Genomic DNA, 15092 nt, shown 5'->3' with positions numbered 1-15092 from the left:
CTGTGAGAGTCCAGAGCTCTGCCCCGCTCTCCCCGCCATGACTCACAGTGGAGCTGCTCTCTGCGTCCACCGCTGGGTGTATGCACACGCACGCAAACACAGGCACGCAAACTGAGTGCCCGACACAGGGATGCACTTAGTTGACATGCATGCACAGCCGCACAAACAGACAAGCAAACATGCAACCACAAACATACACAGAATTGTGCTGTATGTGAGCTTACAATAGAGAGCAATATGCACACACAATGTGGAAGTTCAACCCTTGTGACTGTTAAGCATTTATTCCTGCTGCGAATGAATACCATTGTGCATGACATACTAATCAGGAATCAAAGTCACAAAAAAATAACAATAACATTTTAGATCATACATTTACAGACTTATACTGATCAGAGTCCACAGATGTTCAGATCTTTCAATAATACACACAGTTCATATTCCAACATTGACAGAAATAACAGACGGTATAAAGATTTATCTTTTACATTGCTGCTTTCAGCAAGAAGAGAAAAACTCACCTTGATGTTTACAAATCAAAAGCTTTGGCTCAGTTGCCTCCCCGCTAAACCTCTGCCTCTCTCTCTGCCTAGTACCTCTATGACACACCCTAAGCACATCTCACACGCCTCTTCTCACACATGCTGCACTGCTTGTCTGCAGATCAGTGCTGAGCACGTCTCAAATACACACATACAGCAAACACAGACACGACAGATTTTAGCCACACAAATCCACATGTGAGCAGCCCATGCCGCACACACGCCCTCAATCAGCGCTGAAGTGCGTTTCTCACACATGCTCCCGCAGTCTCACACACACAGAATCAAAGACATGCTATTTGGAAATGTATTCCTGTAATTCCTTTTCCCCTGACATCATTTGCATCACTGTTACTATAACAACTATCTACCAAAAACTGCTCTATCCTCATTTACCGCCTCCCTTTCCGCTTTCACCGCAGTCCAGGCAACAAGCCTCTCTCTCTCTCTCTCTCTCTCTCTCTCTCTCTCTCTCCCCTTCCTTCATTTCTTTGTCCAATCATCTTTGCTGTTATTGCTGCAAATGCTGCTCTAAGTATTACAGTGAGGTTCTCCCGCCTTCCTCACCCTCTCACCTGTCTTTCTACTGTACCTGCTTTTTCACGGCTCACATGGCCACAGCTGGCATCAATAGACAGCTTCCCATCCAGCTGTCCACCTGCCCTCTATCCATCCCTCTTTGTCCTCTCTCTCCCTCTTCTCCTCCTGACTCTTTTGACTAATTTTTTTTCCTGCCTTTTTTTGCGATTTTTCTTGGTTTTCCTCCCTTAACTCGTGTTACAACCACAGTCCATTCCTGAAATACCAAGGGCCAGCTCATCAAGTTTCAATCAGCAACAGCTTCAGTTGGAAAAATCTGCAGTGTCTAGCAGACCCTAACTCAGTCAGACAGTCAGTTAGCAACATAATCATCCATCAGGTGAGCCACTCTGTCAGCCAGTTGACATGCATGTAGTACTAACTCTATCTAATGAATTAGCTTCCCTGCTTTCCACTCCTGCATCAAAGATTTTCATTTTCATCAGCTCCTGTCTGCTAGTCCCTCCCCCCACACATGTCAACAACATTATAAATTGACTTCCATTTAATTAAGTCATGACCAGCATGTGGCCTGCCATAGCCTAGCTTAGCATCAAACTTAAACTCTCTTTACTGGCGGCAAATAGCCTTGCCTAGTCTGGCCCATTCTCACCAAAAAAAACCTGGCAGCAGGAGCCTACTCAGTTGGCTACTTACAGGTAAAGGGAACAAAGAAACAGAGAAGCATGCAATTTAAAGTCATAGCAATCCCAAACCTTACCCAAAGGATACATAGCAACAAGCCAACAGAGGTAAACAGAGAAGATTTAGATGTCCATACTGACAATGCAAAAGAAAAAACCAGCCACATCTAAAGCCATTGTAGTCAGATATTAACTTCCATGAAGTAGTATGCATATAATATGTGCTCCTCACTGGATAATATGTCTGTAAATGGAGAAAAAGTGAAATTCAGTGGGTGGGTTGTACTATGCTACTCATGCTAAGCCTTGTCATTGGATGTCAGAGCAGTAGAGGAGTAGATAGGGGTTTAAATGTTTCTGTCTGCTAGGTGCTAATCCCCTGGCTTGGTTACCACAGCCAGCAACCCAGGCTCATAACAAAAAATAAACCCAGTCTTCACATAGTATAGGAAGAGACTAATGGAAAGACCATGTGCAAAATCTTGTAGCATAAAAGTATGACACAGTAGTATCATGGTTATTTTAGGGCTTCACTATTAATCGATTATTAATCGCAATCACGATTTTAGCATCCCACAATTAAATGAACAGGATCGTCTATGATATTAATGTTCAAAATGTGCGCTCAGCTTATAGAAAACTCTGCTTTTGGGGAGCTGCTCTGTAACTGTGAAATAATCAGGATCTCAATATTGATCAAAATAATCAGGATTATCATTTAGGGCATAATCGTGCAGCCCTAGGTAATGTTGGTGAAATAAGTGATAACTCACAAGTGAATATTATTGTGTTGATGAGAATCTTTTTTGAGAGAAAAGAAAAGGAAGAGAAATGATCGAGGGAGAAGTAAAGGGCCAGAAAAGGGTACAGCAAAAGCTTCAACACAATCCACAGATATAGAAATGTTAAGAGAAAACAACCTCTACCTTTTAGCCTTTTGAGATGGACCGGCACGTCGCTCTTGATGCTCTTGCTGTCGTCCTCCGTTGACTCGCTGCGCACCAGAGTGGGGTCGTTCTGGGCCAGCCAATCGGCCACCTTGCTCTCCGATGCCATCATAGCGGCTTGCAGTGTGCTCAAATCCCTCCCTCCTGCTCCTCCACTTCCTGCGCCACTCTTCTTGGAGCGAGATCTGTGGTGGTCGGGTGTGAACTTTGACACATGGTCTTTAATGGTGACTTTCCCAGGAGAGGTATTGTCAAACTCTATAGTGAAGGAGGCGTGACCTTGAGCTGTGGAGGAGACATTGCAGTTTTGTTACTGTGTCAGTCAGTGAATGTGACTAAACATAGTTGTGCTGAGTGAAGTTCTTTTAAAAATTTAATGTATATCTGTGATTTATTGGTATAATTAACTTCCTATAAATATACAGTAAATGGATTTTTTTTTATATAATCAAATCAGCTGACGGTTTCAGTTCCAGAATGATACTGGGTCTGTGCTAGAGAAACAATTGCTACTTCCTGTTTTGTGTCGTAAATTAAAGTCTCTTTGTCCCATAAACATTTCCCAGAAAGGCTGGCTTGATGGGAATTTAATGTAAATATATAATTTGTACTAATGTGGCAAATAAATGTAGTCGTGATTTACTATCTTTGCTATTATCATGAACTACAAAGTCTTAATTGTTACATTACACCACTATAAACTCTGAAAGATAAAAAATATACACACAGGTACTTTTATTCCCAGGAAATCTGAATAAATTAAATGTATAATTCACCTGTAGTATGAGAAGCACTGCCCTCTGTGTCCTTGGTGGGAATCTCATGGATGCCGTTACTGGCCATGTGACCCTCCTTGGTAGGGATTTCAAAGTAACTGGAATCGTGGGCAGCAGATGCATGAAGGCCGTCCTCTTTAGCTTTCTCCCCTCTACGTGCCTCTTTGCTGTCTGAGGTTGAAAAACAAGTAAAGGTGTTACTAACAATTTTAATTACATTTAAAAAAGGACACAGCTTGGTTCATGTGGCACCAGATCTTCCAGGTGAGCTATCAGGGCACCCCAGTGATTTAAATATTGATGTTCATGAGCACTGTTTAAAAAAATAGAAGCTCAAAGAATCCTGGTTCAAGCTTTCTGAGTTGAAACACAAACAGATCTGTATGACTTGTATATATGGTATAAAAACAAAACAAAAAAAACACATCCCAATGTTCCAGTTAGAGATGAATACTAGGATTCATTATCAAAGGTCAAAGGTCAAGCTATTCCCAAAATGGACCAATTCAATCATGATCCTCTCTTCAGTGTCTCTGATCATTTATTGGACCTATGAACTACATGTACTACAAAGAAATGCACATGTATGTGTTCTGTCTCTGTCTGTCTGTTTCACTCTGTTATATACATATACACAAAAACCCACACGAGTCATGTGACTCCTGGCAGGACAAGAAGTGCTGGTACAGACCTTTAAAACCTGCTTTGGGGCACTCACAATATGGAGCACTTATTTTCTCATCTGTTCATATTAACAAACAGAGCCTCTGTAGGATCTGAATATGATAAATGACACTTTCAGAAATTAGAGGGGCCATCTGCTTCAGTTTGGAGAGCAAATGAAGGAACATATGGCAATCGGCAGTATAAAGCAAGATACAGAAATTTACTTTGCAGACTATAATTACTAGTAAAAAATACTGAATGAATTTCTCATGAATAATATATTCTCTAAATATGACTGTGCTTCTTGAGAATGCAAGAGACAAAACAGGAACTTCCCAAAAACAGAATCTTTGAATTGAAAGGCTTATTTTCCACTTCAGTGTTATCAACTAAACTGAAGGATTAAAGAATCCCTTTGGACTCTCTGAAACAAGACCTGCGGTTGCCAGCATAAGCTGCTCTACAAGTTTGGGAAGATCTACAACATGGATTTAAACAGACTGATAATATGAGGATCAAAAGAGAGAGATCAAATAGGCTGAATGATGCTTAAGATGCAATGGCTTAACTGAGAAAGTGATATCATGAAAAAAAGATGACAAAAGATTTTTATCTAGAGTCACTACAGTGTTCACATTTCTATCCAGCTCTACAAACTCTAAAAACAAACAGACTTAAACTACAGTAAAAACATTTTATTTATCTGCTCTGTTCTTAAAAGTATGATGAACTGACTAAATTTCCTATATCTCATAAGTGTAAATATTTGTGATTACTATAAAAGTTTCCATTGACGTCACCATAGTGACATCCTGGACGGACATTCAACAAACTTACAAAAGGCATCTGCTATGAGGTAAGTGTGACTGACTTTAAATAACAAACCTATTTATAACCCACAAAGTGTCTGACTTCTCATTCCAGATTCTAAACTATTTGATCAGAGTTAGCTGATCAAATAGTTTCGAAAAGAGCCACAGGTAAAAAAGCAAGTGGATGTCACACGAATAAAAAAGTTGATTCAAACTGAAAGCTCTTGACCAGCTCCAGTAGCCAAAGTATATGGAATTGAGAGCAATACTTACCAGAGAATTAGAAAGTGGTTAGCTAATGATTGCAGCAGTATAGAGTGAGAGAGTGGTCTGTTTGAACGCTGTGTGCATGTGTGTGTGTGTGTGTGTGTGTGTGTGTGTGTGTGTGTGTGTGTGTTTGTGTGTGCGTGTGTGTGTTTGAACGAATGGGGGAGCTGGTGCAATGGCGTAACCCAATCGGCGTGAGTGACAATACACAAGGAAGGGGGTAGGGGTTTCTGACAACACAGCCTATTCACTGGGAAGGAGAAAAGGACACACACTAAACTTAACTGACATACAAAAACACGTTCTCAACAAAATCGCTTCCTGCCTCGAACCTCTCGTTTTCTCTTTCACTTCCCCTTCGCAGATATAAGATATATCTGATGTTAACATTTGATTAGAGTTAGATATAAAGGGCATGCTCACTCTATTTTTAAAACATGTACACTGAAAAGATATTTTCATGCTGCGATCCATGTAACCTACATAAATACACTGCACAACACCCTCTGGAGCATACTGCTTTACAAAACAAATCCATCCACCATCCATTCAATACTCTAGTCTAAAAGTCAATGCTGGGCATAATGCCTTCCACTCACCCACTTCCATGACTGAAGTAGCCAATCCCATTCGCCTGATTTTTTGGAAAGGGTTTCAAATGACCCTGCCACACTTGCACAGATTTACTCCAAAATGAGTCTTTTCTAATCTCTAACAGAGGAATTATTTTCTAAAATCCTCTGCAGAATCTGCATGATGTAAGACAGAAATAATTAAAATAACCAATTGTTAAAAGAGCTGATGAACAAAGTATTCCTTTTTAGGCTGATGAAGACGCTGCCAGACAATCCATCCAGATGTGGCGAGAGATTTGAGGACGCTTCAGTCTGCTCCAATGTTTGTGTATGATTAACCTCCCCCACTCCTTCTGACTACACTGGTCCACACTAAACCAGCCTGGCACAGACTGATTTTGCTTCGCTGAGCTGTTTTACGATTGGGGTAGCCTCTAATCCTGTTACTCTGACTATCCACCACCAGTCAACAGGATCCCCCCAGTCCAACAGTCACTCTACACACACATATTGTAGGCAAACTGACATACATACAGGCTCTGAAAAAAGCCTTTGTGTGCACTTGGATACATACATTGTTACACATACAAACACACCACAGTCACCATTAGCCCTCCAACACAGACCAAATAAACAGAGTTAAAGGGCATTAAGATCAAGCTACTATTTCACTACTAAGATAAAATAACCTGAACTGCATGATTCAATGTATCAGTGAGCTATCAAATACCATACTGTTTGTAGCATACAGTAATATATACCTACTGTACCATAACATTCTGGGTTTTTTCTCTTTTTGCTGAAAGTACATACCAAAATACATAAAATAGTTCTGTTTATTCATATAGAAACTATATTTTCTATACTTTCTACTAACTGTTGTAATGGTCAACAACCAAATTTCTACTTCATGTGCAATGTTGTTTTCCCATAAAATAATTTTTACAACCTTTACTCCCAGCCAAGACTACTCAATTGTGACAATTAATTTGACATCAACATCATTTAAGAATCTACCAGCTTTCTTCCATTCACAGCACCGGTGTTTTGGCAATATGATTTTGTGTCCACACATTTAAACAACTGTATCCATAATTTTCTGCACTGCATGTTTGAATAACAGTGATGAGGAGAGCGTGTGTGTGATGATGTGATTGGAGGTTCAAAATCCGAATATTATCTACCTGAAATGGAGCTGTCATGTTTTTTGTTGGATGACTTGGTTTCCTGTTTGAAGGAGTTCTCATCATCTGCATCCCCATCCCCCCACCAAGACGGCTGGCCATACAGGGGGGTCCCACGAGGCAGCGCTGTAACATCCCCTGAGACAGATGCATAAATGCATTTACATTTTAACAAAGCCTTGCAGAAAGTGCACATTTGAACATAACTTTAACTGCCATGTTTAACATGTTTATTATCTGGTACTGTCGACATAAACTGTACAATAAACATTGTATCATGATGACACAATGTGAACCCTGCTGCTTTTTGTGTATTTACATGTTTGTGTGTTAGTTCCCCTCTGGTCAGGTCTTGCACCACTGACCTATTTTCAGAACTTTAGCAGGATGGACACAGACGTGCACACTCTCTATCATGCTTGCTCTCTCTCTTTCTCTCTCTCTCTCACTCTCTCTCAGACACAAGCAGTTTAAATAAAAGAGGGACTTTCCGTTTGCCTCTGTGTCCCCATTAGAAAGAAAACTGACATGGGATGAATATCCTGTGACAACTTCTTTTTTTAAAGTGGACGGCACAGTAGAGAAATGGCAGGAAATGTAGTTAAGAGAGACAGGAATGGCATGCAAGAAAGGTCTCCAGCCAGATTTGAACCAGTGATTTAGATCACTGTGCCTCCTCCTGTGTTAACCTCTCCCTGCTTTACCCTCTTCTTTTACCTTCTTTTCCTTTAAGTACCCCTTATCCTGAGCTATGTATTATTGATCACAGCATATCCAGATAATTACAGACACTCTGTGCAAAATTGCGTGCAGTAAGAAGTGGCCTTCTATATAAAAGCTACTGAATGTATGCCCACTATGAGGTATAATATCTGGGTGAGGCCTGGTATTACAGTAGCGACACTGCAGGATTACACCCACAGAACCACAGAAAGGGTGTCATTAAACACATGAGCCGCAGATGGAGAGATATGTAACAAAGTACGTGCATATGTGCTTGTTTTTGGCCAAATGTGCAAACGTAAATGCATGGTTGTGAATGTTGCTGCATTTTATAAAAAGTAGTGCAGGCATATGGGTTTGAATTATGCACACACTCTGACCCTGTTACTGCTTAATCTGTGCAATAACACAAGCCCTGTGTGGCCTTGTTTCAACATCTGGAGCTTAAACTGGACCCCTGCTAGCACCCCAGCCTGGTCAGTGATAGCAATTATTAGGAACACCCTCAGACATAAACCGCCTTCATGGTAAAACAAAGTGACTGAATGTTGGTGTGGTGGTTAAAACCCTTTCCCTGGTGACCATGTCCACCCCCTACTGGCCTGGGATAAAAGCCAACCACACTTAATTTCACCATATTCTGTCTGAAAATGTGTTTTTTGGGGGAGAAATCCATCCTAACATGCTTTAATCTCAGTTTAAAAACATGTATGTGATGTGATTTGTGCATTTTTGTTGCATAAATGTAGACTATGGACTACAACATATGAACGCAGAACAGAGAAGCTATTGTAGAAAGTCACCATACATCCAAATTCTGTGAACTGGTGTTGAAACAATGACATTTTGGTATTAGTAATAGTGTATTATTTAAACGAGTGGCCTTGTGATAGCAGTGAATAAATCTAATTTTAAGGAAATAATGTAAACAGTAGACCGAATCAACACAGAAAATTAAATTCACAATAAATATTAAGTACCAATGATGCAAAACAGACATCCAAAAAGCTCAATACAATTTCTGAGACGGCTTCACATTTCTTATACCGTCACAATTTCCTCTATGATCTGTCTCTCACCTCCTATCCTCTCATCTGCTTTTTGAGTGTCCACAGGTTTAGCTTGGTGCTCTTTGGAGGAAGGGACCCCGTCTGTTGCTCTACTCTCCGCTGGCCTAAGTGTGCTGCCACTTGGGCATTTCAGTGTCTTTGTTGGGGTCTTAGCGGGAGACTTGCTTGTGGTTGTGGTGGTAGTGGTTTCACCGTTGGATGGCTTCTTGCTGAGCTGGAGGCCGCTGGTGAACTTTTCATGCTAAAAGGAGATGAGGAAATGAATCAGAAGAAAGGGTAGGTATTTAAGTAGTATACTACAACATGTGTGTCATGGTGAACATTGATATTTGACAGTATGTTTTAAAGTACAGGTTGTGTGTGTTCTTACCTTTAGAGCCTCCTCAGGCACTGTGAGCTCTCCTCTCACCACCGTGAACAGGTTGGTATGTGAGACAGACAGGTTAAGGAAATAATGGCCACAATTATGATACATGTACACACACATACTTTATACACACAAATATTTACTACAGTACTCCATCTCTACTGTATTATCTTCATGTAGTACAGTTAAAAACATGGCATGTTGGGAAGAATTACAAGAATAATATTATCTGGGCTTGAGCAATGCTCGGCTGCTCAGCATGTTTTTGGAATGATGAAATTACTGGTGGATGTGCGATGGCTGAACAGATGAAAAGATCAGAAAAGTGAAAGGATATCATATCCAAATCTCAGCTTGTCTTCCAACTTCAGAGTGATGTACATCTGCTCCTGGATGCGGACATCATTTACAAAGGTCTGCAGGGGGAAGGAAAGGCAAGATGGCAATTGAAATCAAATGTGACAATAAATAACAATAAATAACATTTGTTCAACACATAGCAGTGTCTATGCTCCCAAGTGGAAATCAGGGTTGAAACTAATGATTATATTCATTATCGATTAGTGGTGCATGATCCATGATCCGTACCGACCACCCCACAGGGTTCTATATATATATATATTTATATGATGATAGAATAAGACAATGTTTGGCATTTTTACTTGACAAATGACTAAAGCAATTATTTGTTGTTGAGTAAAATAGTTGCTGGTTAATTTTCTAGTGATCAACTAATTGTTTCAGTTAAGGGGGAGGTTGATTTTGGAAGCTGTAACAGTTGCCAGACAGCAATGTTAAACTTGCATATTGTCAGTGAGGTCCTTGTGAAGCCATGGTGAACGGTTTAATCAGCTGATCCTAGTGTCTCTTTGTGACAAATCCATCTGCACAGCCAGAACCTAAGACCTAAGCATGGCTATGCACATATTTCTTTTTGACTGTTTTCTCTCCCATCTCTTTCTTTCTCTCACTCCCATTCCCCCCTTACACCCCTCCTTCTACTATGCAGCTCTGAGACGGATCGGGTTTCACTGAACTGTAAATTAAATTCTATCATACTTGCACTGCTGTTGTAATAAAACATTCCTGTCTCCTCTCTAGTGGGGTGAATTCACGACAGCTTAACAAAACAGTGACGAACACCTCCAGTAAGACAGCAAATGGTGACACTGCCCAAACACAGCTTTTTACTCACCACTGTGGCAAATGTCAATATATCCACTGACTCAGCAGTTGAAAACTTCCTCTGAATCCAGCCGAAGAAGCTGGATGGTTAATGACACAGCAGGAAGTGGCTCTGACTCTGGCTTCCTGTCTGAGAGCTGGAGAGGATGTTTGGGACATTCTGCATATGTGTCCAATCTGGTCGGCCGTGACTGAGTGCTAATCACTACACATGACTAACAGCATGTGGACACTGTAACTGGGTTTTACTGAACTACAATGTCAAAGAAAGAAATAGAGTATCTAAAATGGGAAAAACACAGAGTTAATTTGTGTTTCTCACAGTTATATTAGTTATATATATTGTTCAACACCTCTACTAAACCATCACATTGCATACATAAAAGGGGAGTCTCTCGTTGGGTTTTGAGGTTTAGTGGCCCTTTGTCTATATTTGGATCACAGATTGTGCCCTTAAATTGTGATTTGCATAATTAGGTTTAAATTCGAATTGATCTCAGCCCTGATACTAATCTTCATTGACAGAGAGATTGATTAGCAGCAGCAAAATACAGGATCCTATTGACTGCCGAAACATAAGTTAACCTCTAACCCTTCAGAACCTCAGCTCTGAGGTCTTCACCTTGAATGTCTTTGATTTTTTTCCTCTGTATCTCTTGAATTCTCTCTATCTTTGCAGTCCCGATCCATTTCCCCCTTAACACCTTTACCTCTCCTTCAGCTGGTTCAACTCATTCTCTTATCTCTCCCCAACTCTCATCCATTATGTGACCCCCTTTTCTCCTCCCTTCTCTTCTGTTCTGTTTTTATTATCTCTTGTCCTTTTAACTTTGTCCTAACCTCTCTGTTCTGCATTTCCATCTGTGCACTCACCCCATTCAGGCTGCCCAGGTCCTTGACCTTGTGTTCGTCAGTCCCAGCCTCGTAGTTGATGACTGCATGCTGCTTATCCACGCTGCGGGACTTCAAACAAAAACATATACATGGAAAATTAACCCAGTGGTTACAGTTTTTAAGTCATTGTTAAGAACTAAACATCATCATCAGATGTTGTTGGTCCAGATTTCTTAACAGAGGGAAATATTAGTTTTGCTCTTCATCTGTGCTGTTCTTCTGCACAATAGCAACTATTTCTTATACAAACCATTAGAGGGCTGTGTGTGACTGGAGCAGACTGTGCTGTGTTAAATCTGTGTGGAGGTATGAGCATCCAATGTCAAGAATGTATTTCTGATAGTACCTCAATGTCACTATGTATCTACGACAATATCAACTTGAGGCATTTTAGCAGTAATGTCAATCTCACACTACATGACATTGCACACGACATACTGACAGCTTCACATTCATGCATAGCTACACACACACACAGAGAGAGAGGAGAGAGAGAGAGAGAGAGAGAGAGAGAGAGAGAGAGAGAAGGAAAACACTAGAACAATGAAGGACTGGAGGTGAAAGTATTGATTTTCCACGGTGCTCAGATATGCCTATGAGCTGTTTTGAGGATAAATTGCTTCCAGCACAAACACTGCAACAAACGTTGCAACCTTGTGCATGGTGAAAAAACATGATGTGATAAAAATATATTGAGGAATTCATGTATCACTGTCACAGAATTTGAAAAGTATGTAGAAGTATACATGGACACTGACTGATTAGTAAATCTGCAGCAGTCTTCAAATGTCTGTTAGAAGGCCCTTCAGACAAGGCATGTCAATAAAATACAAGAAGCAATGTGACACAATGTCCTACTATTGTTTGCTTTTTTTCTATTGGCATTAGCAGATCCTTTTTCAATATTAGTTATGGTGATACAAACATCTGCTGTGTCCCAGTCTACAGCTGCTGTTCTGATGTTCAATTTTATTCAAACTTAAGAAATTCCTAAGTGATCAGCTCATATTTGGAGCGATTGTATTTCAGTTTCGGCCTTAATTTTCTCCAGTGCTGACTTAACCGAGTGATAATATCTGATACACATGTGAAGATGTTTAAACACTGTTTCATCTAACAAACCAATTAATCACTTTATCTGACTCGTGAATCACACATTTGATTTATGAGACAAAATAAGAGGAAAACTATAAAAGCCAAACATTTAGTCATTTCCACAACAAGATCCAGGCAAGAATGAGTTTATTGTGCTGATTCTGTGAGCTGAATCACATGTTCAATTCATGTTCAGTGAATCTTTCCTATAACCTCACTACTCCCCTTGTTTAAACAAAAAGACACCTGGACTGCATACTGACACTGAAGCCAACTGTCGAACAGATTACCTTAGTGAGATTAGGCTAGATCAAACAGGATAGAAACCAACTGAGCTGTCTGTTGTACCTCACACCACAGGACAGAGCAGAAACATGCTGTTACACACAGATGTACTGCTGACCAACTGAATATGTGCAGAGGCAAAGTAGAATATGCATGTAGAGTAGCTCAACGTAACTATAAAGTGAGTGTCAGCAAAGTCAATACACCTGAAGAGAAAACAGAGTGTTCAAAATGAGCAGATACAGAAAATTTTACCAAAATGTGCTTGTAGGAGTTAACCTGTATTACTGTAATCTTGTGCATATAGTCAGAGAGTGAAAGAGAAAGGGACAACATGATAACAAGAAGAGGACTAGATAGACAAATTTGATTCATCAAGGAAACAAGAAAAACACACACACACACACACACACACACACACACACACACACACACACACACACACACACACACACACACACACACACACACACACACACACACACACACACACACACACACAAGAGACAGAAGAGACAGGAAGAGTTCTAGCCTCACAGACTTTTTTGTATCCAGTTTATTGCTACCCAGAGGAAAATATATAGTTCATGATTCAGGCTGACACCATGAAGACTATGTTCCTGTATTTATTACACTCATTCCCCTTTCCAATAAATAGATAAAGAATAAATAAATCAAGAATCTATTGTGAATCATGAGGCCAGAACAGAACTATCAAAACCATTGATATGTGTCTGATTGATGTAAAAAAAAAAAACTTCTGTGGGATGACACCAGAAGATTTAGAAAACCTTCACTCAGACCACTGAAGTAACAGTGTGAGTCTCTGTCATACAATCATTTGAAGTTTGATATTCTTCCACGAGTGTTGTGTGTTTGTGTTTTATTTAGTGCATGACACAAGCAACCCATAACATTTTTCCATGTGATGAGGCCTTGGCTTGTTAAAGCAGTCACATGGAGGGCAACTGAAAGCAGCTACACAAAACACACACACACACACACACACACACACACACACACACACACACACACACACACACACACACACACACACACACACACACACACACACACACAAAAAGCCCAAAAATGTCCTCAATTTGAAAGATTTTCTTTATCTTCCAATCTATCATTCCAAAGACATCACAAGGGTAGGAATACAAAAGCACACACACATACACACACAGGAGGAGCTGTAACCCCTCAGGTCATCAGAGACATATTAGAGAATGTGTTTGAAAAAAAAAAACAGATCTTTTACAACTCTACATGCTTCAGTAAATTACCCTTATTATTTCTCTACTTAAGTTTAGTTATCGAAGAACAGGACTGTGAGAGGATTTAGGCCGGTTAGAAAATTAATAAAAACTCAATCAGAAGACTGAAAGGGCAACATGGTCGACTTTAGACACAGATCTGCTGTCTTTAACTATGAAATGTCTGTCAACACAAGAAGAAAAGACCAGAAAAAGCAGTGCTCAAAAAAGTCTATGACAACTGGACAAACGCTATCTGTTGAGGATTGTGTGTTATAATCAAAAGCTCCAGAATAGCAGGTAATTTATGTATGTAAGTGTTTTTAATCATGGACAGCAGGCTACAAGCGACAAACTAATGAAAATAATTTGTATGATAGACTGTCTCTAAATAAGAAAAGCTGTTCAAAAGATTTATCTCGTCATCAATTTGAGCCTGGTTTGTTTTTCATCGAGCCTGTAAACGGATTCATAGACTGCAGGACTGCTAGTTAGAAGCCTTGTCTGATAACCCTGACATTCATACAGTGGCGACGAGTAATGAGTAAGAAATTAAATTTTTTAAGTAACTAGCCCAACACTGGTCATGAACTACTGTTTATTCACAAATGAAATATATATTGTATGCTTTTATAATTCAGTTTTATGGTTCAACAAAGAAGACCCTTAAATACATTACATTTCTACATATCTCCAAAGTTTGGATTTGATAATATAAAGATCAATACCACCAATAGGACTACATTGCATCTAGAAGGCACGGACTATGATTTATTTTAGGTAATAATAACAAATACATGTGTGTGCTGCAGAGAAAACAAAAACCTAGAAATAAATCAAATTTAATGTGATGATATTGCGAAAAGAGCCACAGTAATTCATAAGATAAAGTAGGCAATCTGAAAAGTGAGGTCAATTTCAACAAACACACTAAAATATTATATATTAGTGTCCTGAATGTCTTCTACACAATCAGACTCTCGGACAGACACTGGTACCAGTACTTTTCTCAGCATGTAATGTCATAACAGAGACTGCTGCCATAGATGCAGTCTCTACCTAATACAACAGACTCAGCCAGATAAGATCTAACTCAGGAGGTATCTGCCCCACTTTCTATTTATAGTACAGTGACCAGAGAGGTACACATGAGCATACACATGGTCTCCCTGGACGTATGCACAGCTGCACACTACCTCAGTACACACACACACACACACAC

The 15092-nt window shown here is 39.9% G+C and overlaps 1 protein-coding gene across 8 annotated transcripts in view; it reads right to left on the bottom strand.

The window, feature by feature from the left end:
* Positions 1-15092, bottom strand: part of cep170aa (centrosomal protein 170Aa) — a 41179-nt gene that overhangs the window by 14562 nt on the left and 11525 nt on the right. For 7 of the 8 annotated variants that reach the window (XM_051379849.1, XM_051379888.1, XM_051379870.1 and 4 more), the window contains exons 4-10: positions 11211-11300; positions 9490-9568; positions 9156-9214; positions 8795-9026; positions 6993-7130; positions 3489-3659; positions 2692-2997 (exon numbers count right to left, since the gene is read on the bottom strand). In XM_051379849.1, coding sequence (XP_051235809.1) covers positions 2692-2997; positions 3489-3659; positions 6993-7130; positions 8795-9026; positions 9156-9214; positions 9490-9568; positions 11211-11300 — 1075 coding nt within the window. Of the gene's footprint in view, positions 1-2691; positions 2998-3488; positions 3660-5239; positions 5326-6992; positions 7131-8794; positions 9027-9155; positions 9215-9489; positions 9569-11210; positions 11301-15092 lie in introns of those variants that run through there. The other variant, XM_051379904.1, reaches the window with a different exon arrangement.

This window comes from Dicentrarchus labrax, unplaced genomic scaffold (genome assembly GCF_905237075.1).
Source record: "Dicentrarchus labrax unplaced genomic scaffold, dlabrax2021, whole genome shotgun sequence".
NCBI classification, from domain to species: Eukaryota; Metazoa; Chordata; class Actinopteri; family Moronidae; genus Dicentrarchus; species Dicentrarchus labrax.
Note: the sequence above shows the minus strand (reverse complement) of the source record. Positions and strands in the feature narration are given on the sequence as shown.